This window comes from Canis lupus, chromosome 25 (assembly GCF_003254725.2).
Source record: "Canis lupus dingo isolate Sandy chromosome 25, ASM325472v2, whole genome shotgun sequence".
In the NCBI taxonomy this organism is placed as follows: domain Eukaryota; kingdom Metazoa; phylum Chordata; class Mammalia; order Carnivora; family Canidae; genus Canis; species Canis lupus.
The window spans coordinates 20,642,354-20,670,329 of record NC_064267.1 but is presented as its reverse complement, the minus strand read 5'-3'; the positions used below and the strand labels follow the sequence as shown (position 1 = coordinate 20,670,329).

The following is a 27,976-nucleotide window of genomic DNA, read 5'->3' as shown; positions in this document are numbered from 1 at the left end:
TCTGTGAGCCCGCGGGGGGCCTGAGGTTCCGAATATCTAACACTCTCCCCAGAATGCTGACGTTGATGGTTCTGCGACTACACTTTGCATATGGCACGGGCTAGTAAGCGCGATCCAGACCGTAACACGGCTGACAGAGAAACCGTGAGGGAAACCGATTTGCTTGCGAGAGGTAATTAACGATGAATTCGCGTTAGGTAAGAATAGTATCGTGGAGGAGGGAGAGATGAAGGGAGGAAGACAGCGATTTAATCTCTTAAATAAATAAAAATGAAGGTAGAACGACGGTTTGGGTGAGGGCAGGGCGGGACATCCAGCCCTGCCGCGGGTCAGCACCTGAGGAGGAAGGCAGGGCCACCTTCGCGGACCCGACGTCGGGCCTCGGCTCTCCGGGGCGTCCCTGGCGGGAGCGGGAGGGGCGTGCGCGGGGAGGAGCCTGCGCGGAGATGCGCCCGCAGCTGCAGCGCCCTCCGGCCGCGCTCGGGTGGGCGGAGCCTCGGCCGCCTCCTCGGGCCTTGTGGGGCGGAGCCTAGGCGGAGCCTTTCCCTTTCATTGGTGCGGCTCCGGCGGCGCGAGGATCCGGATTGGTGTCTCTTGACCCGGCAGTAGTCGGCGGCGCCCGGAAGCGGTCGGCGGGACGCGGGATTCCGCGGGATTCCGCGGGCGCCGCAGCTGCAGAATGGCTGGCGGCGGCGGGAAACGCAAGCCCGGCGGGGAGGGGCAGCAGGTACTGCCATGGAGGGTGTGTGGGATCCGCAGGGCGCTTTGGGTGAGAGGGCACCAAGGGGCAGCACCTTGCATTTATCCGGCAATCACTGAGCGGCTGCTGTATTCCCGGAACGGCGGTCTGCTCCGGGGCCGCGCTTTCCCGCTCTGCTGGGGTTTGGAGCAGGGAGCGCCCTTGCATTTTCCGCCCTCCTCCCGGTGCGGTTCCCTGGGAAGCAGTGGTTCATTCGTTCAACCAGCAACAGTGACTGGAAACCGATGATACGCCGGCAGTGCGGGCGCCGCGGTGTCCAGAGGCGTCGTGCAGTCACGGCCGCGTCGGCCCACCTGCGGAGGCTGCGCACCGCGCATCTCTACCTTACTGTGAATACCTTGTTGGCGTTGTAATGCTGTTGTGTCGGGTGCTGCGGAAACCCTGAAGGAGGGTCTGAGGCCCAGGGGGTGGCTCAGGAGATCTTTTAGGGCAGTTCAACGTGGACGCTGCTCTTGGGGGCAGAAAAGTGAAACAGGGGATGAAAAATAAGTGTAGAGGATGTTTGGGTCCCGCGGAGCTCGGCCTGGCTGGACTCGGAGATGGGAAATGGGACCTGGTCATAAAGGCGCCAGCGAGGGGTTGCGCATCGAGTATGTGCGTGTTCTCAGACTTTTGCACGATTTCAGAAGTTCTGTAGCAATTAGGCGAGTCAGGCAGGAAAGAAGTATCACTGTGATAAGGACAGTTTTCAGAAAAATCACTTCACTGTATTATAAGCGGGATAGAGCAGGGCAGCGTTAGGTTAACTGTTGGAGGGCCCTGTTCTGGGCATCACTTATATTGGCTCATGCTTTCTAGGTGAAGAGTCAAGGATGAGTGTAGCTTATGAAGGGGACAGCTGCTCTAAATTCTAGTTTTTGGGGATTTGAGGATGCTGAAATAATGTGTGAGGTAAGACAAAGCTAAAAAAATACTTATTTCCTGTAGAAAGTGCTATAAACTGCTTTGAGTGATAGAAATAAAATATCAAAAGGAGTCTGTGGAGACCGCAGCTAACAGTAAGAGCTGGCATTTATATTATTATGTGGTACGACTCTTAAGTGTATTTTTAGAAACAGTTTACTTCTCTTTAAAATTTTTTTTATTTATTTATGATAGTCACACAGAGAGAGAGAGAGGCAGAGACACAGGCAGAGGGAGAAGCAGGCTCCATGCACCGGAAGCCTAACGTGGGATTCGATCCCGGGTCTCCAGGATCGCGCCCTGGGCCAAAGGCAGGCGCCAAACCGCTGCGCCACCCAGGGATCCCGAAACAGTTTACTTCTAACAACCCTGTGATACACCTATCATATGCCCTATTTGTAGATGAGAAAATAAGGCACAGGTTAAGGAACTTCCCCAAGGTGACAGCTGGAAAGCAGAAGCTCCAAGAGTCAACCCAGGCAACCTAACCATTAGGCAAAACTGCCTTTCAGCAAAGTAGATTAAGGTTTTTCTTTCTAACATTTAAGTTTGAACCAGTCTTTGAAAGCCTAACCAAAGACCATTATAAAAACAAAGGGGAGGATAGGTCAGCACTTGATATGTTCCCACTGTTGTGCATGTAAATGGAGAAGCAGCATAATGTGGATGAATCTGCGCTGGAGCCAGCCCACCTGGGTATAACTGTGCCTCCACTTTCTAATTAAGGACCCAAGGGAGGTTAACTTCAGTTTTCTCATCTGTAAAACGTGAAGAATAGTATCTAGCTTGGAAGGTAGTTGTGAGCATCGAATGAGTTAATTCATAGAAAGTGCTTAGAACAGTGATCTGGCACATGGTAAGTGCATAATAAGTATTTAATATTATTTAAGTATTGTTTTTAGTATTATCAGTATCCATTTTTGGGTCCATATTTCAACAGCCTTTTTGTTCAATTATTTTTTATGATCTCAGACACGTTATAATCCTTGGTAAAATAAACTGTTATTGGTCAATGCATGGTCCTCTTTTACCTTATTTAATAGTATAAAAAAACACCTGTTATCCATTGCCCTACCCAAGAACTGAAACACTTAACGATAGCTCTGCGTGTATTCATTCCTCGCCTATCTTTTCAGCCTTTCTGACACTCCATTTATGTAGCTACCATCCTCAATTTTGTTTTCTCCTGCCACCTTTTTATAACTTTATCACAAACAATATTTATTTGTTCGTTTTTATTTTTTTTAAAGATTTTATTTATTTATTCATGAGAGACACATAGAGGCAGAGACACAGGCAGAGGGAGAAGCAGGATCCATGCAGGGAGCCTGACGTGGGACTCCATCCCGGGTCTCCAGGATCACACCCTGGGCTGAAGGCGGCGCTAAACCGCCGAGCCACCCTGGCTGCCCTATTTGTTGTTTTTAAACCTAAGGCTGTCGTGCTGCATGTAAACTTTGAGGACTTTTTTTTTTCCTTCATTGAACATATTATTAAGACTGGTCTATATTGTTGTGTGTGGCTCTATTTTCCTTTTCCCTGGGCAGAATATTCCATTGTTTGAAATCCTGTAATTTTGTATCCTCTTACCAGTAGGCCTTTTCATTTGTTCTGTTTTCTGTTCTTAGAAACAGCTATCAACATTCTTACATATAATCTAATTCATAAATACATTTTGTATACCTTAATGCATAAAGTAATATCAAACCCGAGCCTGCTGGGAAAATGGAAGAATATGACTATGAGAAACATCTAGGTTTCTCAACCTCACACTAAGGACATTTTGTACCTGATAAGTGTTCTAAGGGAGCTATCCCTGTGCATTGTATAGTGCTTAACAGCATCCCTGGCATCTCCTCCACAAAATGTCAGCATTCTCTTCTAAATTTATGACAGCTAAAAAGTTCTGACATTATTAAGTGTGTCCCCTGGGAGGCAAAATCCCTTCTGGTTGAGAAGCACTAATACAGGTGGAGAGGAAAATAAAAAGGAAGGAACTTAATCTAAAAAGAAAGGAGTTAGGCTCCTAGAAAGAGAAAAACTGATTGCTATTTACAAAAGATACCTAACCTCCAACTGAGCATTTTCTTTATAGAAATTTATCAAATACACATAAAACATAGCACACTTACACAATGAACATACTGCAGAGATACTAGAGACTGAGTTTTAAGCCTAATGCTGGCATTAAAATGCCTTTTCTGAAATAACTGTTTTAACTGACAAATCCCCTTTTATCTAGTTATTTCTGATAATTGGTTTCTGGTGTGATCACTGAGTCTAAACAAAAGGCATGATGACCTGTTTACTCAAAGCAAAACCTGCCTATTGCTTGTTCTTCCTGATCTTTACCTTTTTTACTTGTTTTTTATTTTGTTTCCATAATCTTAGAGAAATATATTTAAGGACTTGATGTGTGCATCCCTCTTGACTGCTATGTATTATACACACTGTTTTCCTTTTCTCTTTGCCCAAAAGAATCCCTGGATTTTATTCAGAAATACCATTTGTAGTTTTAAAGAAAACATGTATCAGAGCTGAGTGAACAAAAATGAGCAATATTGTTACTTCTGGGGAAACAAAGTTTTGTATGTTGATTTTCAGTGTGAAAAAACAGTTGATGTGAAGAAGAGTAAACCCTGTGAAGCTGATGTCTCCAGTGACCTTCGAAAAGAAGTAGAAAATCATTATAAGCTTTCTCTGCCTGAAGATTTCTATCACTTCTGGAAGTTCTGTGAAGAGCTTGATCCTGAAAAGCCAGCTGGTGAGTTGCTCCAGAATCATTCTCCTGCTTCTACCAGTGGAAAAGACAGTAGGAAACCGGACCGAGGATCTAAGCAGTTCACAGAAAAGGAACTTTTTCAAAGATCTGTCTAAGAGAAATATAAAATAATGCTATAATAATATGTGACTATCACCTGTTATACTTGCAAAGGTAAATAATTTCACAACATGCTTTGATGAGGGTTTGAGAGAAAACAAGTACTTTGATAGGTTGCAGGAGTTTTAGTATAAATGAGCAGTTCTACTTCTAGGAACTCAGGGATTAGGTAAACCAAAAATTATGTTCAGTGATATTTATTGAAACAAAAATGGGAGATGGCTTAAAGCCCATCAGTAACACATCTATCAATGGATACTCATGGTTTTAAAAGAACAAGGTAGATTTTAGATAATATTTCAAGTGAAAAATGTGTATAGAGTATGCTACCATTTGTAGTTTTGAAAAAAGTCAAGGACACGCATATTCCTATGTCCTTTCTGTGTGTTTGTACTATCTCTGGAAGGATACACAAAGAACTGGTAGTAGTTGTGACAGAGTTGCTTTTCACATGTTTTCACAAGTGGGAGAGAAATACTCCCATACACTATTGATGGAAATGTGGATTAGTAGATAAGTGAATTTTGGCGTATAGCAAAACACTTAAACTATGCAGCAATTTGTCTAAAAATATTTATGACTGCACAAACATATTAGCAAAGGGGCCCCTGGGTGTCTCAGTTGGTTAAGCATCCAACTCTTGATTTTAGTTCAGGTCTTGATCTCAGGGTTGTGAACTCAAGTTCCACATTGGCCCCCCACACTGGGTGTGGAGACTACTTAAAAACAAACAGAAAAACCATGTATTAGTAAAGACATTCACTGAAGCATTGTTTAGAAGAGTAAAAGAATTAAAGCAATAAATGTCTATCAATAGAATATCATATCATACAGCTATTAAAAATTATGAAAAAATACTTAATAGCATGGAAAAATACTCAGTAAATTTGAAGACAGAACAGAAAACAAAAAAAAATTACAGCATGATTTCCTTTAAAATATCATAGACGGGAAGAAAACATTGTTATTGTGTACCAGACTATTAACCTTGGTATCTCTGGCTAATGAGATGGGTGACTCTAGTTTTTTGTTGTTGTTGCTTTAAAAATTAGAGTATGCTATCCTAAGCACTTACCCCTTCTAAATAAACGGTTTCTAGGCCTTTATTCATGTTGTTACCTCTTGGAAGAATTTTCTTCCTCTCTCCATTCCCACCTTCATACATATCCAGGTCCCGCCTGGAGTGCTTATTCTCTCTTAAAAGAAGCAACAAGAACCCATCTGATGTTGTAAAAGCGTATTTTGAACACGTACGTTTGAAGTTTACATTCCATGACTGGTTTCATTTAACCAATCTCCCTTTGTGATCTGTGGAAGGAGAAAGAAGATAGAATCATCTAGGATTAGGGTTGTCCAGAGGCAAGGGGATTGAGAGTGATAGCTGAGGTAGGGGGAGGGGAAAGGAAATGTTTTCATTAGGCACATTTTATATTAAGTAAACTGTTTACCCTCCTTAATGTATATTCACTTACTGTCTTGTCTCTCCCTTAATATGGGTGTGCTACAAATACTTGCGGCTAACAACAACATAGTAATGAGACAAGGTAAGTGTTCAAAGCTCTAATACTGCCCATGAGAATACAAAATAAGAAACAGCAGTATGTTTGAAATGTAATCAGTGGTAAATTTAGGAGAAAATCTTAAATATAAGTGCCACATTTTCATTGCTCTGATTTTTCATTGAGTATGACTGATGTCTTCAAATATAACTGAAGCTCTTTTACTTTGGAAGCTCTCTCTCTTTTTTTTTTTTTTTTAGGAAAGTTGCTTAGAAATAGTTTACAAATAAAAGATCTTATTTCCTATCCGCCTTCAGAAAGTTATTATCTAAATAAACTTACTTAACTTATAGATTCACTTTCCACAAGCCTTGGACTTCAGTTAGTGGGTCCTTATGATATCCTTGCCGGAAAACATAAAATGAAAAAATCAGCAAGCCTGAATTTTAACCTTCACTGGAGATTTTACTATGATCCTCCGGAGTTCCAGACCATTATTATTGGAGATAATAAAACTCAATTCCACATGGGATATTTCAGGTAAAGGATCTTTTCTTCTCTAAAATGCAGCTACCAAGCTTTCTAATGAGTATAAATAGGCATTAACTGGACTCACCCAAGATGAAGGACATATTTTCCTTTGATTGATGGATACATAGTATCTGATGTTCTTGATATTGTCATTCTCACCTACCCTAAGATGAGTGGATTATTTAGGTTGAACCTCACTGGTTTTTTTCCTTTCCTTTTAAATTATGCTTTTTCCTTTTAAATTAAGCTAAATTTTTAATATCTTTTGCTTGAACAGGGATTCTCCTGATGAACTTCCTGTATATGTTGGTACAAATGAAGCAAAGAAAAACTGCATAATTGTTCAAAATGGAGATAATGTGTTTGCTGCAATCAAGTAAGAAAATATTTTAATCTCTCATCTATAATATTTGGTTACAATTTTTGTACTATTATATCAGTCCACCTTTGAGGTAACTCCAAAACTTTAGATTTCTAAAAATCATTTCCAGGACTTTTGCAGATACTCTTATCCATATTACTGTTCTACTTTTTACCAAAACAAAACAAAACAAAACAAACAACAACAACAACAACAAAAATACTCTTATGTAACTAATTACTTTAAGGAAAATATTAATCTTGACTTGATTTCATTAGTCCCATAGCAAAATCAAAAGATTTTTATACATTTTAAAAACCATCATTAAGAGTTTATTATAAGAACCCATTGGGTACAGTTCTAACAAAGATTTAATGCGGTAAAAGCAGGTGCTCATAAATTGTTGAATCACTATATTGTACATCTGAAACTAATATAACACTATAGGTTAACTATACTAGAATTAAAAAAAAAAAAGTCAGGTGCTCATAAAATTCTTGGAAGGACCAATGGAGCAGACCAAGCCTCCAGGAATGCCAGTTGTGTGGCAGAACTGGCTCACTCTGCCACTATGGGGAATCAAGATCTTCTGACATGAGTGGCTTTGATTTAACCTGTGGTAGTAAAAGGGATGCCCTGCCTCTGCCTCAACTGTGATGGAATTTAAGGACCAGGCACTGAAATCTGCACTGCAGTGCTATAGAACCATCAGGTACCCCTAACTGTACTCACTAGTAGAAACAGATACACAGTGTCCACCTAGTATCTCTTCTGCCTTTTGGTTTTCAAGGGATTGTATCTGAAGCTAGGCCCCACATAGAGCCTGAGCTGAGGAGTAGTGTGGGAAATGTAGCAAGCTCTTATGTAAAAGGCGCTTGGAATGGAGTTGAGTGAGCCCGTCCACACTATACCAGCCACAGACTGTGACCTGAAGCCATCTGGCAGCAGCTATGCAGTTCACGTTCTAATAAAATGAAGAAAGCACTCTTTGTCACCTTATATATAAGTAGATCATGTTTTCTGTGACCTCTTTTAATAACCTTATTTTTTAAAGATTTATTTTGGGATGCCTGGGCGGCTTAGTGGTTGAGCATCTGCCTTTGGCTCAGGTTGTGATTCCAGGGTCCTGGGATCAAGTCCTGCATCAGGCTCCCCACAGGGAGCCACCTTCTTCCTCTGCCTATGTCTCTGCCTCTCTCTCTGTGTCTCATGAATAAATAAATAAAATCGAAAAAAAAAAATACCCAGATATTCTGTGCAGCTTAATAGTGTAAATTTACAGTAGATAATTTAAACCACATCAACCAGTGCCCCTTCTAGACTGCTGCATACGTACTGATGTATCTAAAAGAGCAACTATGTGGTAGATGTCCAAAACTCTTTGTCTTCTGATACCTCTGAGTTTTTTATAAAATGTTTGTTATTTATAATCTATATATTCTTTTAAGCTGTTGAGATTTATTCCATTTAATTGGTGGTATTTTTATTAGAAACTGTAGTTGTTTACTTGTTTATTGTCTCTCTCTTGCATTAACATAAGTTCCATGAGAGCAGAGATGCTTTTCCTTGTGCACAATACTTGCTCTGTAATAGATACTCCATAAATCGTTTATTTTTTCCGCAAATACTTTGGGCATGCAAAAATGCCTAATTTTTCATTAGTCTTATTAGTCTTACTAAAAATCTCTTTAAAAAAGAAAGATAAAATGGTTGTCTGAGATAGTCCAAGACTGTTCTGATAATTAAAAAAAAAAATTTAAACTTCTGGGAGAACACACACACAAAAACATTGGTAATAAATTTATAATTTAGGTGAAAACCAGAAAGTATTTGAGTACCTAATTTTATTTCCTTCTTTTACTTAATCAGCACACTCAGTTTTTTTTTTTTTTTATTAAGATTGTATTTATTTATTCATGAGAGAGAGAGAGCGAGCAAGAGAGAGGCAGAGACACAGGCAGAGGGAGAAGCAGGCTCCATGCATGGATCCCGACACAGGACTTGATCCCTGGTCTTCAGGATCAGGCCCTGGGCTGAAGGCGGCGCTAAACTGCTGAGCCACCCAGGCTGCCCAGTTTATTTCTATATCAACCTGAAGAAGGTCTTTATAAGGAGGACCATTTGTAATAAACAAATTATTTTTATGCCCAGAGAAACTAGTTTGTTTGTGCAGGATTTAACGATAGCTAAAGAAAGGGATGCCAGGGTGGCTCAGTTAAGCATCAGTTATGCTCAGGTCAGGATCTCAGGGTCCTGGGATTGAGCCTTGCATCAGGCTCCCTGCTCAGCGGGGAGTCTGCTTTTCTCTGTCTCCCCCAACGCCCCCCCCCCCCATGTTCTCTCTCAAATAAGTAAATAAAATCTTTAAAAATAATAGCCAAAGAAATGCAAATTCAGCCAGCAAAAATTAGTAGATTAAATAATGGTAATACTCAGTGATGGTTAGGATGTAAGAAATCTTACTGATAGAACTGTTAATTGGTAAAACCTTTATAGAGAGTAGTTGGAATAGGTTATTTAAATATTTTTCACAGGGATCTGTGGGTGGCTCAGTGGTTTAGCGCCTGCCTTCTGCCCAGAGCGTGATCCTGGAGTCCCAGGATCGAGTCCCACATCAGGCTCCCTGCATGGAGCCTGCTTTTCTCTCTGCTTCTCTGTCTCTTTGTCTCTCTGTCTCTCTCTCTCAGTGTCTCTCATGAATAAATAAAAATATTTTAAAAAAATAAATATTTTTCACAGATTTCTTGACAAATAATTAACATGGCCAGGTATTGAACTACATGAACCGTTATACTCTTAAATCAGCAATTTCATTTCTAGCTGTTTATTTTATTTTTTTTAAGATTCTATTTACTTATTTGAGAAAGCGCAAAGGGGAGGAACAGAGGGAGAGGGACATGCAGACTCCATGCTGAGAATGTAGCCTAACATGAGGCTTGATCCCAGGACCTCGAGTTCATGACCTAAGCTAAAATCAGGAGTTAGTGGCTTAACCACTGAGACACCCAGGCACTCCTAGCTATTTTTCTAAAGAAATTTTGGACAGGTACACAAATATGTGTATATATTAGAAATTATTTTAAAACAAAAAATTGGAGAAAACATCCAGCAATAGAGAAAATTAGGTAAATTAATATAGAATGTCAGTACACTTTAATGCCAGGTTATTGATTTATCTATTTGGAAAGATGTTTAATACATTATGTGAAGAGATCAAATAAGAGTAGTGTGGGATGATTCCATTTTCCTATTGTCTATAAAATATAAAATATTTATCTTTGGACCATAAAACTAAGAATTTTTTTTTCTCTTCACTTTTTATTCCTTTCTTAAAACAATTGTAGCAATAGTTTTGACCCCACAGGGTCCCCAGACTACTCTTTGATAACTACTATTTAGTTAATGGTTTCAAACCTGTGTATCAGAACCTCATGAGTTACTGGTTAAAAGTACTGTACCTTGAGCTCTGTATGTAGGTCTTACCTCTAGAGATGCCTCTTCAGTACATCTACAATAAGACTCAGGGAATGTCTTTTTAAAATACGTGTTACAACTATATCTAAATGTAGTCCAAAATTGTACTTCTATAATTTTAGTTAAATTTAAATGAACATTTGAAATGAACATTAATTTAATAAATGCTTACTTTGTATGCAAATACTATGTAAAACAGTTGTTACTTAGTAAAAGAATGTGGCCAATAGATCAGATCATGAGAAAACTTGTCAGATAATCTTTTTCCCTCCTTCCCTGCTGTGTCCATATTCTTTGCAACCCTACCTCACCATACTGGGTAATGTGGATTATTACTGGAGAAGTGATTTTTCAAACGTAAGCTCAGAGTACTTTTTTAACCAGTAACCCAGGAGGTTCTTATATGTATTCAGAAGCCTAACTAGCAGTTATCAAACTCTGATGTGTGGATTCTCAGGCGTGCCTAACACTTTTAGCAGCCTGTGAGTTCAAAACGACTTGTGATCTATCATTTTGCACCAGTGGCACAAAGGTAATGATGGGTAAATTTGATGACACTTGACAGAAATCAAGGCAGTGGCACCAGACTTGCAGTTGTTATTGTATTATTCACAGAAGTAATATAATGCAAATGTCATTTAAGAATGTCAGTCATGAAGCAGTAGAGATTATTAAATCTCTGCCATCAAGTACATACATCTCTTTTAACATTCCCTGTGGTGAAATGGGAATGATGTGAAGAGGATGTCTGCATACTCAGATGTTAAGGTTTGTCTCAAGGAAAATGGTTTTGTGTGTTTAAGTTGGTAGCTTAACTTCACTAGTTTACTTACATACAAACTCTGGATATTTTGAAATGAGTATCAGGCAAACATGTTCTCAGATGACCCAAAGAAAACAATTGTGACTTTATTTGTTGTCAGTAATAAAATTTAAGATTTCAAAAGCAAACATTAGAGTCAAGGAAACTTGTAACCACCATTGTGAGCTTGATCACTTTACACTACCTACAGACTTTTTAAGTGAGATTGATGGTAACACTGATGAATATGATTTTTTTCACATTGTGATATAATGGAGAGAATATTTTATTTTATTTTATTTTATTTTATTTATTATTTTATTTTATTTTATTTTATTTTATTTTATTTTATTTTATTTTATTTTATTTTATTTTATTCCTTTATAGTTAACATATAGTGTTATATTAGTTTCAAGTGTACAGGTCATTCAGCAGTTCCATATATTACTCAGTGCTCATCAAGATAAGTGTGCTCTTGGGGCAGACCAGGTGGCTCAACGGTTTAGCGCCGCCTTCAACCCAGGGCCTGATTCTGGTGACCCAGGATCGAGTCCCACATTAGGCTCCCTGCATGGAACCTGCTTCTCCTGCCTGTGTCTCTGCCCCTCCCTCCCTCCTTCTCTCTCTCTCTCTCTCTCTCTCTCTTGACTGAATAAAATCTTAAAAAAAAAATAAATAAATAAGTGTGCTCTTAATCCCCACCACCTCCCTTCTAGTGACCATCCATTTATTCTCTATAATTAAGGATCTGGATTTTTTTGGTTTGTCCTTTTTTCCCCCTTTTCATTTGCTTCTTAAATTCTGAATATGAATGAAATCATGGTATTTGTCTTTCTCTGAGTGGCTTATTTCACTAAGCAGTATACTCTCTAGATCCATCCATGTTGTTGCAGGGATTTCATTTGTTTTTGAGAGCCAAATAACATTCCATGGTATCCTATACCACATCTTCTTTATCCATTCTTCTGTTGATGAACACCTGAACTACTTCCATAATTTGACTATTGTAATTAATGCTGCAATCAACATAGGGGTGCATATATCCTTTTGAATTAGTGTTCTTTGGGTAAATACCCAATAGTGTGACTATTGGATCAGATAGTGGGTCTATTTTTAATTTTTTAAAGATCCTCCATACTTTTTTCCACCATGGTTGTACCAGTTTTCATTCCCACCAACAGTGCATGAGGTTTTCTGTTTATCCACATCCTCACTAATACTTGTTGCTTCTTGTGTTACTGATTTTAGCCATTTTGAGTGTTGTGAGATAGTCTCTCATTGTAGTATTTATGTATGTATATATGTATGTATGTAAGTAAATCTCTACACCCAGCGTGGGACTCAAACTCAAAACCCCACAATCGAGTCACATGCCCTTCTGACTGAGCCAGCCAGCTGCCCCTCATTGTAGTTTGGATTTGCATTTCCTTGAGTGATGTTGAGCATCTTCTCATGTGTCTGTCGGCCATCTCTGTCTTTTGAGAAAAGAGATACTATATTTTAATTGGATTATTTATTTGTGTTTGGGGTGTTGTATCAGTTCTTTATATATTTTGGGTATCTCTCATGAATAAATCTTTAAAAAAAAAAAGTATGGGCAGACAGCTACTAAGTACCTTTCGTGGTGGAAGCCTTCATAGACAGGATATTTTACCTAGATGAATGTATAAGAACTTACTACAAAGACTGGGAAGAAGGGTGTTCAGGGCAAGGGTATAGAATATGAATGGAAGTATGAAAACAAATGGCACAGAGTACTTGAAGCTCTGTATCCCTATATGCCAGACAGGGTGAGGAAGACATAAAGATTGATTTATGTAGGCTTGATACGATCAATCTGCTTTTTATGGTTAATGTAAATACATTCTCTTGAAATCCAGCTGGTTAAGATTGAAGGTAATATTAAGTGTAATATATGTACTGTGATCTGAAGACAGCGATTTTGGTGGTCTTTGGCTTCTGTGCACTTTAATCTACTTAATACTAATTCTATAGTTTTGGGTAATTTGATTATCCTATGTGTCTTCAGTTTCCTTATTTGTAAAATAGGGATAAGAATAGCACCCACTCTATTCTAAGCTCTTTTACAGTGCCAAGCCTGTAGCAAACTGTCAAATATTAATAGTGAAGAGAAGCAAGTTTCCTCAGAGTCTGGAGGTGGCTAGAGAGGAATGGGATTGAGTTGTGTGTCCCAACTGAATGCTGTTGCAAGCTCTCTGTCTTACACTTGACCTTCTCTGCTGGCAAAGTCTTAACTTGGTTATGATAAAACATGAAGTTATTTCTATAAGTGGCATTAACGTATTGTACTTTTCACATGTTTAATTTTGGGGGTGCCTGGGTGGCTTCAGGTGGTTAAGCATCCAACTCTTGTTTTCAGCTTGGGTCATGATCTCAGGGTTGTGAGATGAGCCCCACATTAGGCTCTGTGCTGGGCATGGAGCCTGCTTGGGATTCTGTCTTCCTCTGCTCCCTGTGTGTTCTCTCTCTCTCTCAAAAAAAAAAAAAAAATTTAGATTGTGCTTATAAATTAGCTTTGATTTCTTTTTAGTTTCTAAATTTGTCTTACAACAAACCTGTTAGATAACATTTGAAAAAAATCTGATCTTAAGTATTGTAAGTATCCTCTGGTTCTTTTTTAAAAATCCTTTTTGGGGGGATCCCTGGGTGGCGCAGCGGTTTGGCGCCTGCCTTTGGCCCAGGGCGTGATCCTGGAGACCCGGGATCGAATCCCACGTGGGGCTCCCGGTGCATGGAGCCTGCTCCTCCCTCTGCCTGTGTCTCTGCCTCTCACTCTCTCTCTCTGTGTGACTATCATAAATAAATAAAAATTAAAAAAAAAAAATCCTTTTTGGTATGTACATACTATTTTCCTCTGTTATGCTATACTTCCCCAAAGCAGTATGAAATGTGAATGTCAAGTGATACGGCTTAAAATTTATTTGAATGTCAGCTTTTTAAACATCTTTTATATTTTATTATATTGCTTTTCTCTTGTTTGAAGAAACCTATTCGGGATTTTGAGAGAACTGTTGATAATTATTCTGCAGTCTTTTTCTTGCATGGAATTTGATGTCTATAACACATTCCCTTAACTTCCCGAGATCTGTGTACTTAGTATAGTGGCCTGCATAATAATGAGGGCTTTTACTTCTTTTTCAGATTATTTCTGATGAAAAAACTTAAGGAAGTAACAGATAAAAAGAAAATTAGTCTCTTGAAAAACATAGATGAAAAACTCACAGAAGCAGCCAGAGAACTGGGGTACTCACTGGAACAGAGAACCATGAAGATGAAACAGAGAGATAAGAAAGTATGGTTTAAATCTGTTAGTCTCAGACTGTTTTGCTATTTAATAGGGTTTTTTCCTCTCTTGAGTCCTTCCCTCCTACACTTTATCCCTCTCTTCTGCTCCATCCTAAGAAAAGCTAGATGTGACCCCTCAAGGGCTCCCTCCAGGACTGCCCAGTACTGGGATTGCTAGAAGGATGCACCGAAGCAGGGCTTGGGTGGCTCTCAGAGGTGGTTAGCAGGCTGAGTCACTTGAAGAGACAGTGCTGCTCTGGTTGCTAGCTTATGCCAGGACTTCCTACTCTTTTAATCTTGTTTTACAGTTATTCATCTCATAAAATTGAGTGAAAGAAGCTTTGTGCATAGTATTTACTTAAATTTCTTTTTTTATGGCTAAGAATGGTTGTTTTAGCACAAGGTGTTGTGGGGGAGTAGTTTTATGAAGGTGTGCCTCACTCTTTTGGAGGACGGTGTGCATTAAGATTTGCTCATTTTCTGCAGCAAATGTGTGTATAAGCAGTCCTGTCTCTTCCCTTGTTGATCCTATTAGCATTTCCTTTTGCATCTCTTCTAAAACCTAGTATGAATGGAGTGTTTTGTAAACAGCAAAGACTTCTGGATCTTGGTTCCTTTTGGTTTTTCACCTAAAAATTTCAGAATAAGTTAACAGACAATATAGAAGAATTCTGCTTTGGGGTGAATAAGAATTCTATAGGATTTTACATCTGGTAAAGAAGGATATCTGTCACTGTGGAATGAGGGCAGCGGCTGGTTCATCTGAAAGTTCTAGGCCAAATTAAGTACTAGTTATTCCTAGATAAACTAGCACTGGTAACTAAGTAGTTAGTGTATTTGGTTATTGAAAGTCACTGCGGGGGCCGGGGGGGCATTTTAAAATTACTTCAAGGTGTTATGTTGCCATTTACCTTCCTAGTTTCCAAAAGGAGCCTCTCCCACCTAATGAGTAGAAAGAATGGTAGCATTTCTTGCCTCATATTTATGTATTCCTAATTTATCTTAACTAAGTACTACACTTCTGTGGACAAAATAACTGATAGCAAATTCTTTCATCAGAGCCTTATTTTTCTACCATCAATTATAATTTATTTCAGATGAGATTTCCTCAGTTCTTCCCCGTAACTATAAGATGACATTGGAGTTTAAATTTCATACGTATGTTTGGCCTGGCTCCCTTCCCCATGAGGTTTCTTTTTAGAAAAGAATATTTTTTTTTGTCCACGAAACTAACTGGTAAAAACATAAAGGGAAAAAAAAGAACTTAAGAAGACAACCATGATTTTATTCTCCCAGAGACAACAGGTTGATAATTTTGCTTTTTGTTCTTTTTCTATTAAAAAGTTTGTTCTTTTTTGTTGGATATTCATTTAATTCATATCTTTCTAGTTCTGAAAAATTCAATTCCACTTGTATATGTGCATTAGTGACTTTGTTCTTTTTTTTTTCAATTCTTTATTTTTTTTAAGATTTTATTTATTTATTCATGGCAGACACAGAGAAAGAGAGAGGCACAGACACAGGCGGAGGGAGAAGCAGGCTCCACACCGGGAGCCCTATGTGGGACTCAATTCCAGGACTCCAGGATCACACCCCAGGCCGAAGGCAGCACTAAACTGCTGGGCCACCGAGGCTGCCCAGTGACTTTGTTCTTATGTAGTATTCTGATGATACCTTATCATGCTTTGGAATGCAAAGCCCTCATGAGTTATCTCATGTGACCTCTCCAACAAATCGCAGAGGAAGAATTATCATCCTGTGTCATAGATCAGTAAATCAAGGTTTATAGAGGCTTTGTTTCTTGTTTAAACTTGTAAGTGACCTCCCTGAGACCAACATTCACATCTTTGATATTTAGCTTTCTTTCCACACCATCTTACTGATTGCCTATATGCACTTTACCTTTTTTTATACCTAGATTTCATTTTTAAAAATGAACACTGATTTAATGTTGCTATAAAATGAGGATACATCATTCCATCATTCTGTCCTCTAATTTTGATGCCTTAATCTAAGGCATCATCAAAATCCCCCACCTTTGCACAGGTTTTTCTAAATTTGTAATCCTATTTTTCATAATAAAATTAGGATTCTGGCACTTTGCTAATATCTCTTTATGGAAAATTAGGACAGTTAAACATCTGAAAAATACGAAACTATGTACAGCCCGTGGTTTTGTTGTGTCAGCCTGAGTGGAAGAGAAGCTAGGCCAGTAACTATATCACTGGTTTTTTCTTCTGTCATGATCAGTACTGTTCTGTGACCTGCCTTTTTTAGGCTTCCAGTTATTATCATTTCATTTTAGAATGGCTACAGGGCACTGTGCTTATGTTCATAGCTTAGGTTGCTTAAAACTTGTCACAAATAGGGCAGCCCGGGTGGCTCAGCAGTTTAGCGCCGCCTTCAGCCCAGGGCGTGATCCTGGAGACCCAGGATCCAGTCCCACATCAGGTTCCCTGCATGGAGCCTGCTGCTGCTCCCTCTGCCTGTGTCTCTGCCTGCCTGCCCCCCTCCCCCATGTTTCATGAATAAATAAATAAATCTTAATTAAAAAAATTTTTTTTTCACAAATACAAATCCTGCCATATATAACCTTCTGTACCTTTCTTTGCATACTTATTTCCTTAGAAGAAATTATTAGATGTAGTATTGCCAGGTCCAGAGTGATTTAGAGTGATTTTGTGTGTTGTTTTTCTTTGCTGGTATTTCGTTTTGTGGAGTTTTTTGTTTTCTTTGTTTGCAGAACTACCATGTACGAGTTAAGCTAGTTTATATTCCTACCAGCATGTATGAGTGCCGGTTCTCCCCATACCCTTGCCACTACTAGGTATTTAGTCTTTTCCATTTGCATAAATATAAAATGATGTGTCATTATTTTAATTAGTATTTCTTTGATTATAAAGGACATTAAGTATTTTTCATTTAGTTGTATTTCTTCGGTGAACTGCCTGAAGTTTGAACATTTTTCTGTCAGGGTTAGAACTCACCTTTGTTACTTGGGTTTTAAGTTGGATGTTAGCCTTTTCCTTGTAAGACTCCTTTTAGTTTAAAGACATTTATCCTGTTTTTATTGTGATATATATTGCAGGTATTTTTTATCAGTATCTTTTGTTCTTGATTTTTACTTGATTTTTAAAATTTTTTGTAGTCAAGTCTAGAAGTCTTTTCTTTGTCCAATCTAAAATTATTAAAAATATTTGCCTTCTAGTAGTTTCATTGGTTTTATTTTTACATTTAATTCTGGTATCCAGCTGCAAATTATTTTTGTATAAAGAGTAAGATATGACTTTTTTCCTCCAAATGGTGGGCTATTGTCTGAGAACTTCTTTTGAATAATTTGTCCTTTATTACTTAAGAAAGAGTGAAAGAAGCCACAGAGTGGGGTCATGTGAGTGAAATAGATTTTAAGATCTAGAGATTTAAGTGAGAAGACTTTAAAACAAAGAGCTGATTTTGGGCTTTTAGCTAACTTTGAAGAAATAGTATTAAACTTTGTGGGTTCCAGATTAAATGAAAAGTCATTAAATGTTACATTTTGACAGAAGTATTGCAAGTTTGTGTGCATATATTTTGGAGAGTTTGTTGTTTTTATCTACCATGTCTATTTTGTTTACCAATAGTTATATATATATATTTATTTTTTTTTAATTTAGGTCGTGACAAAGACCTTTCATGGTGCAGGCTTGGTTGTTCCAGTAGATAAAAATGATGTTGGGTACAGAGAACTCCCTGAAACAGATGGTAATGTATTTCTTATGTGAACATGTGTGGAAGGTCTTCTTTGTATGTATTGAGAAAATAAGTATGCCTTTTGTGGGATAGTCACTAGACTTTAGGGATAAAGAGCAAGCTCAAGTTTTAGGGTCAGTCAGGCCGTACTTTTACTATTGGATTATTCTCATGGAAATAGCTTGTCAAAAAAGAAGTCTAGAGATACTGTTCAATATCTTTATATGCATCCTGAGATCTGATGTACACTGGCATCCAGAAAGTAGTGGGGGAAAAAATACCAAAAGCCAAAACAAAAATATTAAGCCACTGGCTTTTTAAATCTAGATAAATGCTGAAAGTTTTCTATTTGTTCTTACCTCAATTGTACTTTTACTGTGACCACATTTTGGTAAAGATTTAATTTGGCGGGATCCCTGGGTGGTGCAGGGGTTTGGCGCCTGCCTTTGGCCCAGGGCGCGATCCTGGAGACCCGGGATCGAATCCCACATCGGGCTCCCGGTGCATGGAGCCTGCCTCTCCCTCTGCCTGTGTCTGCCTCTCTCTCTCTCTCTGACTATCATAAATAAATAAAAAATTTAAAAAAAAAATTTAAGATTTAATTTGGCAATGATCTCTTATTTCTTATATTGTCTTTTTCTCTGTGTTTTTAGTACAACAGGTAGGACAGGGCAATAAAGAGAAAACTTTATGGCCTGTTTTGGAGGGTTTGTTTGTTTTAATCCAACTCCTAATATGGACTAGCCCAGAGATGGACTACAAATGATCTCTGTTGCCGTATTTTTTGTTCTTTTCCAACCAGTTAAAATGGAAAAACATTCTGTGAGTTCAGTTAAAAACAGGGTGGGTCAGATTTGGCCACAGTTTGTTGATCTATGGACTAGCCTACTAAAAACCTTTAAAAAGCTTATGTATAATCGTGATTGCAACTATATCTATAGTAAAATAGTCACCGTTTGCTAATACACAAATCTTTTTTGTTAAGCCATTTTTCTTAAATTATAAATTGCCATTTTAAATTCTAGTACCACCCAAGGTGGCATTTGTTGCAATAGTTACAAAAATTGATGAGGAAAAACCCAACTTAGAATCTTTTTATCTTTGATGATGGGTGTAGATCATCTTTTTATATCCTTGGTTTCTTACAGCCAACCTCAAGAGAATTTGCAAGACCATCGTTGAGGCACCTAGTGATGAGGACAGACTAAAAGCTTTTGCTCCCATCCAGGAAATGATGACTTTTGTGCAGTTCGCTAATGATGAATGTGACTATGGTATGGGGCTTGAGCTAGGAATGGATCTCTTTTGTTACGGCTCACACGTGAGTAAGAAAAAAACAACAAACAAACAACTTCCCAGCCATCACCAGACCTTCTCTTCCCTACTTCACCCCACATACAGGCATACCAGAATATGAATATTTATGCCCTCAATAGCAGGGGTAGGATATAAATTCAGCTTGTGTGTTCAATGAATTTTTTTTCCCCAAATGAACTTTTTGATAAGCAGATGTCTGAAAATATTTGAAATTAACTTTGTATTCTGCCAAAGGTAAATAACCAAGATTATTTGCCTGCCTTCAGGTTTACATTAAAGTGAATTTCTTATTAGATGTATTATAGGAATATATATGCCCCTTTAGTTGGATGTGTGTATGGGTATGCACATAAAACTTTCATAGGGCTCCATTTGGCTTTCCGCTGTGGTGGTGGGGGGTATTTGTTCTATTGTTTGAATTCCTAGATGAAAAATAAATACTACCTAGTAGTCCCCACCTCCTTCAGCCCCCTACCCCGCCTTATCCATGGTTTCACTTCCTGTGGTTTCAGTTAACTGTGGTCAACTGTGGACCAGAATTAGATGATCCTCCTTCTGAGATACTGTCAGAAGAGCAGTATAGTGACCTAACGTTGTATCACAATGCCTATGTCATTCACCTCCATCATACTATGTAGGCATTTTATCATGTCACACTGTTATATGAAGGGTTAGTACAATATTTTGAAAGCCACTACATTCATGTAGAACACTTATAACAATATACTGTAATAGAAGCTATCTTATGTTCTCACTAATCTCTTATTTTGCTTAATTTATAAATTAAACTTTATCATACATATGTATAGGAAAACAGCATAAATAGGGTACTGTCCATGGTTTTAGGAATCCACTCGGGGTTTTGAAGCCTATCCCTTGTGAATAGGTGGGAGCTACTATATCTTAAAATAGGCTTTAATTGAAATTATTTAAAATATAGTTTTTCAGGATGTCTGGGTGGAGTTGAGCGTCTGCCTTCGATTCAGGGCATGATCCTGGAGTCCTGGGATCAAGTCCCACATTGGGCTCCTTGCATGGAGCCTGCTTCTCCCTCTGCCTGTGCCTCTGCCTCTCTCTCTCTCTCTCTCTCATGAATAAATAAAATTTTTTAAAAAATAAAATAAAATATAGTTTTTGTTTTTAATCATCATGACCTTTGCTTATTAAATAGGAAAAACCTACCTAACAGTTAAATCAGTGCTTATTCACTGTGGTTGCCTCAAGGTGTAGAGTCTATAACATGTTCCTAAGGCTACATTGTTTGGTTTTAAATAACATCTTTCCCACTTAGTAGCTGTGTAAGATTGGGCCGTTTTTCCAACACCATTGTACCTGGGTCCTTTAGCTGAGATGTCTGCGTGTGTGTGTGGACATGCGTACGCACGCACACACACAGTTTCTCATTTAACCTATGGGTCACCTACGAGGCACAAGAGGTAAACCATCTTGCTCAGGTTCACAGGCAGACAGTTCCAGAGTTAGTGTCTAAATCAGTAATTCCCAAACTGTAAACTATATAAAGATCTGAAGATAATGTTAAAATGCAGACTGCTTCAGTGCATCTGGGGTGAGGCTTGAGACTGCATTTGTTGTACTCCTGGGTACTGGTAATGCTACTGCCTGTAGACTAGTGTGAGCAGCAAGACTAAAGCAGGTGCTAACTTCAGCATGTATCACAATCATGTGGATGGCTATTCAAACAGATTGGTGTACTTACCCCTACTGCCCCCCCACCAAGGTTTGAGTTCTTGGGGGACTCTTAGGAATTTGGATTTCTGACCTGTTACCAGGTCAGGCTAATTAGAGCAGGCTATTTTGAGAACTCTGCTGTAGACCATATTACAATATTTTTCTGCCTGCCTTATATATGGCTATTAGAAAAAATAGTCAAAATGTTTAACAGCTAGAATAAGTCATTGACCAATCAGAATAATGCTGGGCCTGCCAAAAACTGAATCAGTTTAATTGAAAATAATTGGCCTGAGTACTAAACAACATATGAAAAGACTTAGCACAGTACTGAGCATCTAGTAAGTGCTAAATGTCATCAACAGAAGCGTTCCCAGGTTCTCTTTAAGTATATATAAAAATAGCAGTAGTCTAAGTCACTTGATAAAACCAAGGCAGTGACAAGGGATGGAGCTGGGTTACATGGTGGGTTGGGGAGCAGAAAATTTGAAGATAAAAGGGAATAAATGTGACTTGATAACTCAAATTCCGCATACCTCTTCATATAGTATCAACTAAGGAAAATGATGATTAAAATCTTAACTGGGGATAACACTAGAGAAGAAAAAAAGCATTTGAGCATATAGTTTACCTTAAGATGCCCTTAAGGTAAAAATGATGATCCTTATCCAAGAGAATTAAGGAAGCTTAAAATTTTAACTTATAACTTAGTTTTCTTCAGAATTTTCTTCAAGATGTACCATTAAGTCTTTTAAAACTACAAGTTTGGCCTCTTGAACAGAATGTGTCAATTCACTTCCTAACCAATTGAGAAAGTAGCTAAAATGATTTGGACAGTGCTTTGTTAACAGCTTTTTCTGTGTATTTTTTGCTACTTACTAGGGCATCTGCTATGTTCTCTGCTTAATGTTACATTCTTTTATTTTTCAGTATTTTCATAAAGTTGCTGGCCAGCTTTTACCTCTTGCATATAATCTTTTGAAGAGGAATCTCTTTGCAGAAATTATTGAAGAACATTTGGCAAACAGAAGTAAAGAGAACATAGACCAACTCGCAGCCTGAGAGTCGGCTTCCTTTCAGTGTACAGTACTTTAAAGCATTAGTATTAAACTTGTGATTTTTTTTGTTTTGTTTTTAAGGAATACAGAAAATAAATTGATGGAAACCTATACCAAAAACTTTTATAAAGCTCTTCTAGCCCATTTCTTTCATGTGCAGATAAATGGCAGTCAGTCCTCTGAATGGAGATGTTCTAATCCCATCTGAAAGACAACCAAAGTCTCCTCCGACATGTCACAGGAAGTCATGGTCTCCTGCCCGTGGATAACTAGACTGTTCTCTCATCAGGGAATCCTGTTTCAGTATTTAACATATGGGCAACTAAATATTTATTTCTCAGACTTGAGTTAATAATAGCTATAGCTTGGGACACCTGGGTGGCTCAGAGTTTGAACGTCTGCCTCCATTTGGCATTGAGTCCCACATCAGGCTCCCCACCGCAAGGAGCCTGCTTCTCCCTCTGCCTGTGTGTGTCATGAATAAATAAAAACCTTTAAAAAAAAAAAAAGCTATAGCTTTAGAGACTGGATTTATAGGCAGTGGGGAAGGCATACGGGAAGTAAATGGGAGGTGCCTGACCCCAGAGGTGCCAAAGCTGCATTTTAACAGCATCTCCAGGTGATACGTATGTAGTTCAGGTATCCATTAGGTATATTCTTTAAAACAGTTCCTTGACTCACTACATTTACTAATCAATATAGATGAGACTATTGATAGTATAGTGTACTCTACTATACCATTAGTTTAGATATTAAAGTTTTCTGCAAATTATATCATTGGATTTCTAGCACAAGTCCATGATTACAACTGTGTTTTACCAGATTCACATCCTCCTCAAGCCTGACAAAACGTCCTTCATCTTAAAAATAGCAAAAACAAAACAAAAAAAAACCCAAATGTAAAATAGCCAACTCTGTGGATTGGGCTGAAGAGCATATAAAGTTATTTTCCTTTGTATGAAGTTCAAGACAAAAAAAAAAAAGCCCTAGGTCATCTCGTAAACCCCACATTTTGCAGAAGATTGACCTGAGTTACCCAAAGAACTTCTGTTGAATTGTCAGTCTCCAGAGTCACTTATCCTGTCAGCTGTCTCCTTAAAATAGTATGAGATTTTTTTTTTTTTTTTTTTTAGTTTTATTTATTCATGAGAGACCCAGAGAGAGAAAGGCAGAGACACAGGCAGAGGGAGGAGCAGGCTCCATTCAGGGAGCCCCATGTGGGACTCAATCCCGGGACTCCAGGATCACTCCCTGGGCTGAAGGCAGGTGCTAAATCGCTGAGCCACCCAGGGGTCCTGAGATACTCTTTTTGATATAAAGTATGAGTAGACTATCGGCAAACACTTCCAGCCAGGATCTTTAATTTGAGCAGCTTGTCTCATCTCCCTAGTTAAGCTGCAAGCTTTTTAAGATGATGAATTTTTTCAGTATACATATCCCCCTCAGTAACACCTTTTACTATTTGTCGAACAAAATGACCCTATTACATGCTGCTCACTAACTGCCATAGAAAATCACACCAGCGATTTGGGAAACTTTTGAGATGTCCTTAAGGTAAGAATTCTCAAACAATAGAATGTCTTCTGGGGTCTAATATCCCCCAGGCTATACCTAGAATGTGTTCGTCCCACGGCCCATGCTGGCCTTTCTCTTGAAGAAAGCCTAAAGATGGCTTTCTTCAGTCCACACACAGTCTGCTGAATATCTTCTATCTACTTCTATCTACCCAGGATGTGGCCATCCGATGGCTAGAGTAGCTTCCAAACACCACTTCTATACTTATGAGAACACATTCTAAGGGCCTAGACTCACAAGTGAAGTGTACCTTAACCCGGTAAGAATTGAACAATACCACTACCCTCCTCAAATTTAGCTAAGCTCATTCCTGGAGCTTAATAACGGAGTTTCTGTAGGACTTCTCAGACACGTATGTAGAAAGATACACCCTAAAGATGGCTTTCTTCAAGAGAGACACTATGTAACAGCTTAGCCAAACTAAACCAAACCATCCTTTTGCCTTCCCTTTCATTACTGAACTGGAACTTGCATAGTGATAGGGAGGTCTCAGGAGATTTTCAGGAATTGCCCCATTTCAGGCTGTAAGCATCAGCAGGTTCTGGCCGCATCTGAACTAAGCTGTAAGCTTACAGTGACAGTGATACTGGCTGCATCACACAATTCTTTGATTAGAAATGGTGACCAAATCACATTTGATCTTAAATTTTTGAAGCTGAGCTTTTTTCCTCAGATTTCCTTAGTTTCTAAGGTACTTAACATTGGGGTCAGTATTTAGAAATAGTTAACATCTTTTAAATACTGATGATTTGAATAAATCCACCTATCTTATATTAAACCAATCTGCTTAGCTAGAAATACTAGCCATTTAATACTGCCATTTCTTGATCCAACAGTTTCAAATATAATTCGTAACTTTTTAAAAATCTACCTCCTTGTGATCAATAAAATGGATTCTAACAGGATTTCTTATCAAGCAACAGATTAAAATGAAGGAGGAACAAAAAAAGATCAGCTTTTCACCCATTCCTTACACAAACCTAACATGAATGTGTATTTTCAGAAAGCTAGGCATATAGTAGCCAAGACCTAATTGGAGACCAATGCCAAGTATATGGCCATTATAATCTGGATACTGTGGATTTACAGTCTCAAACTCCAAGATGCATCAGAGGGCTGGAAGCAGGTGTCAGAAGGTACTGAACTTCCAACTACTGAACGTTTTTCATTAGAGCATGGTCCATACATACAATACCAAACCTTTCTTTTTCCTTCACCCACAAACAGGCTGCTGAAACCTAGTTTGCTGAATATCTTCTATCTACCTAGGATGTGGCCATCCGATGGCTAGAGTAGCTTCCAAACACCACTTCTATACTTATGAGAACACATTCTAAGGGCCTAGACTCACAAGTGAAGTGTACCTTAACCCGGTAAGAATTGAACAATACCACTACCCTCCTCAAATTTAGCTAAGCTCATTCCTGGAGCTTAATAACGGAGTTTCTGTAGGACTTCTCAGACATGTATGTAGAAAGATATACCCAAGGGAAAAAATGAAAGTTCTAAAACTTAATCTAAGATAGTGCTACAAACACATCGCCACAATGACAGATACCCAAAACCTCACAGTTATATTCAGTGATCCAGACCAGGGGTCAACAAACTAGGGCTATTTTTGTGAACAAACTACTATCCAGGGGATCCCTGGGTGGTTCAGCGGTTTAGTGCCTGCCTTCGGCCCAGGGCGTGATCCTGGAGTCCCGGGGATCAAGTCCCACATCAGGCTCCCTGCATTCAGCCTGTTCCTCCCTCTGCCTGTGTCTCTGCCTCTCTCTCTCTCTCTCTGTCTCTCATGAATAAATAAATAAAATCTTAAAAAAAAAAAAAACTACTATCCAAAATACCACCCATCTTTTCACCTCTCTTCCTCTAGCCCCCGCTCCAACTGGTTCTCAACCCCACCAAACCCTGCACCAATTCAGTGACCTAAACAGCCTTTTTCACTCTTCTTCCCTCACTTCATATTCTTGCTTCTTTACCCAGCCCTTATATTCCACTCTCCATCATTATAATCACTCCCACATCTACTCCACTAGCCCTCTTTCCATTAGTTGTACTTATGTTAGAACCTGAAGCCTGATAAAAAGCTGCCTACTCCTACTTCTCAGTATCAGGTGGCTGGGGAAAAAAATAAAACCATGACAACTGGTCTCCTCTTAACCTCAAGTTGGTCATACTACTGCCCATTAATCCTGCTACTTTCACATCTTTCCTCAAACATGCAACAATACCTCCCAGCCCTCTGTTCATTTCACTAAGAAAAACAAAGTAACTTCCACAAAATCTCGCCTCACACTACCTACTACTCAATATGCTCCGCCTTTCCCACATTGCTAGGAATGTTGCTTAATGTCCCAGTGTGCGCCTGAGATGCCATTCCCTCCTGCCTGCTCAAAGACCTCTCTCTCCTCTCTTCAATTTTCCCTCTAAAGTATTCCTATCCACAACAAAAGCTGTAATATCCTGCATCCAAAGACAAAACACCCTTTATCACACATCCCATTTCTGAAAAACACAGCAAGAGTTGAAATAACTGCTTTCAGGGGCACCTGGGTGACTTGGATCATGATCCCAGGGTCCTGGGGTCAAGCTCCCCGCTCGGCAGGAAGTCTGCTTCTCTCTCTGCCCCTTCCCATGTTCTGTCTCTCAAATAAAATCTTAAAACAAAACAAAAAACAAAAAAAACCTGCCTTCAATTCCTTTCATCAGTCTCTGTCAAACCCACTCCAATCAGATTTTTGCCTGATCTCACTGAACCTGCTTTAGTCAAAGTTACCCATTATCTCTACACTGGACAATTTTCAATCCACATTGGCTTCACTGATCAGCAATACCTGAAAAGTTGATCCTCTTTGAAACCTACTCACTTGCCTCAGGGGACCCACCTTTCTCTTAACGGCACCAATCTTCACCCTACCTCACGGTCTGCTCCCTCTTCTGGCCCCTCATCTCCTCGAATCTAAACATAGACGTATGTCAATGCTCAGGTCTCTGTCCACTCAATCCCATAGGGATCTCATCCTGACTCAGGATGGGACCTCCCATATTTCTTAGGTCTCTTAGCCTGGACCTTTCTCCTGAACTTGAGTCTTGTAAATACAACTGCCCAATTGATATCTCCACTTGGGAGTCAGAAAGTAATTTAAAATTTCATGTTTAAAACCAAGATTTCTCTGTACACAACCTCAAATTTAGTCTTCCTGGAGTCATTCATTGGAAACATCCTTTACTCCTATCACTCTATATCTGATCCATTAGCAAGTCATGCCTATGCCACCTCCAAAATGTCTAGGAATCCAGACACTTGAATGACCTCCACCTGCTCCAGTCAGGTTCAGGCCCATCTTATCTTACACCTTGATTATTCCAAGAGCCTTCTAATTGGTCTTCCAGCTCCCACCCCTTCACTATTATAGTCTATCCCCAAAAAAGCAGCCAGAAATCACATTAAGTCAGATCATGTCACTTTGGTCTGATTTCCCATTTTATCCATAAGTCAAATAACTCTATCCCCAACCTCTTTCCTCCTCTTACACCCTACTCTAGCCAGTGACCTATTTGATATTCCTTGTACCTGTCAGGTGTATCCTACCTCAGGATATTTGCATATACTGTTTCCTCTTCTTGTAACATTCTTCTCACAGGTAACTGAATCATTCCCTGACATTTTTCAGGATTCTGCTCAAATGTGACTTTATCCCTGAGGCCTTTTATCATCATCCTCTATAAAAATAGCAGCCTCCCCATTACTGGTTTTTCTCCATCAGAATGGGAATTTTTGCCTAATTTATGCATGCCTTGAACAGCGCAAGGCACACGGGAATTAAAAAAAAAAAAAAAAAAAAAAGGAACTAGTTTGTGATGCGTACCACCATCTGACATATGATATATGTCTCTGTCCCTACTGGAGTGTAAGTTTCAGGAACACAACAGTGTCTCTCACACAGATATTCAATAAAAACTCAGTGAATGGTCAAATGAAATGGATGATAAAAAAAAAAATCTATTCTGGACTTTTAAGTCAAGTGCTTTACTTTTATACTAAGTTTAATATTAGACTATTGAAATTGTTTAAAATTCAAATGTTA

At 38.9% G+C, this 27,976-nt stretch overlaps 1 protein-coding gene across 3 annotated transcripts; it reads left to right on the top strand.

Moving 5' to 3' along the window:
* The first annotated feature begins 585 nt into the window (after nucleotides 1-585).
* LOC112669601 (histone PARylation factor 1) lies at nucleotides 586-22,440 on the top strand. Of its 3 annotated transcripts, none has more exons than XM_049101337.1 (9): nucleotides 624-727; nucleotides 1,559-1,651; nucleotides 4,268-4,427; nucleotides 6,397-6,583; nucleotides 6,852-6,950; nucleotides 14,374-14,524; nucleotides 18,171-18,258; nucleotides 19,395-19,567; nucleotides 20,504-20,689. In XM_049101337.1, exons 2-9 carry the CDS (start codon nucleotides 1,586-1,588, stop codon nucleotides 20,528-20,530), a joined length of 951 nt encoding a protein of 316 aa, XP_048957294.1. In that variant the 5' UTR covers nucleotides 624-727; nucleotides 1,559-1,585; the 3' UTR covers nucleotides 20,531-20,689. The 3 variants fall into 3 exon arrangements, with proteins under 3 accessions (XP_025318636.1, XP_048957294.1, XP_025318634.1); XM_025462849.3 differs by lacking the exon at nucleotides 20,504-20,689 and adding an exon at nucleotides 22,183-22,440 and having other exon boundaries at nucleotides 626-727; XM_025462851.3 differs by lacking the exons at nucleotides 1,559-1,651; nucleotides 20,504-20,689 and adding an exon at nucleotides 22,183-22,440 and having other exon boundaries at nucleotides 586-727.
* The last annotated feature ends 5,536 nt before the right edge of the window (nucleotides 22,441-27,976 follow it).

Bases quoted from the DNA above. Each gene is read 5' to 3' on its own strand.
- LOC112669601 (XM_025462849.3), top strand. From the start codon at position 1,586: ATGAAGGGGACAGCTGCTCTAAATTCTAGTTTTTGGGGATTTGAGGAT. The intron at 6,951-14,373 runs GTAAGAAAATAT...CTTCTTTTTCAG, and splicing joins AATGTGTTTGCTGCAATCAA to ATTATTTCTGATGAAAAAAC. The intron at 18,259-19,394 runs GTAATGTATTTC...GGTTTCTTACAG, and splicing joins AGAACTCCCTGAAACAGATG to CCAACCTCAAGAGAATTTGC.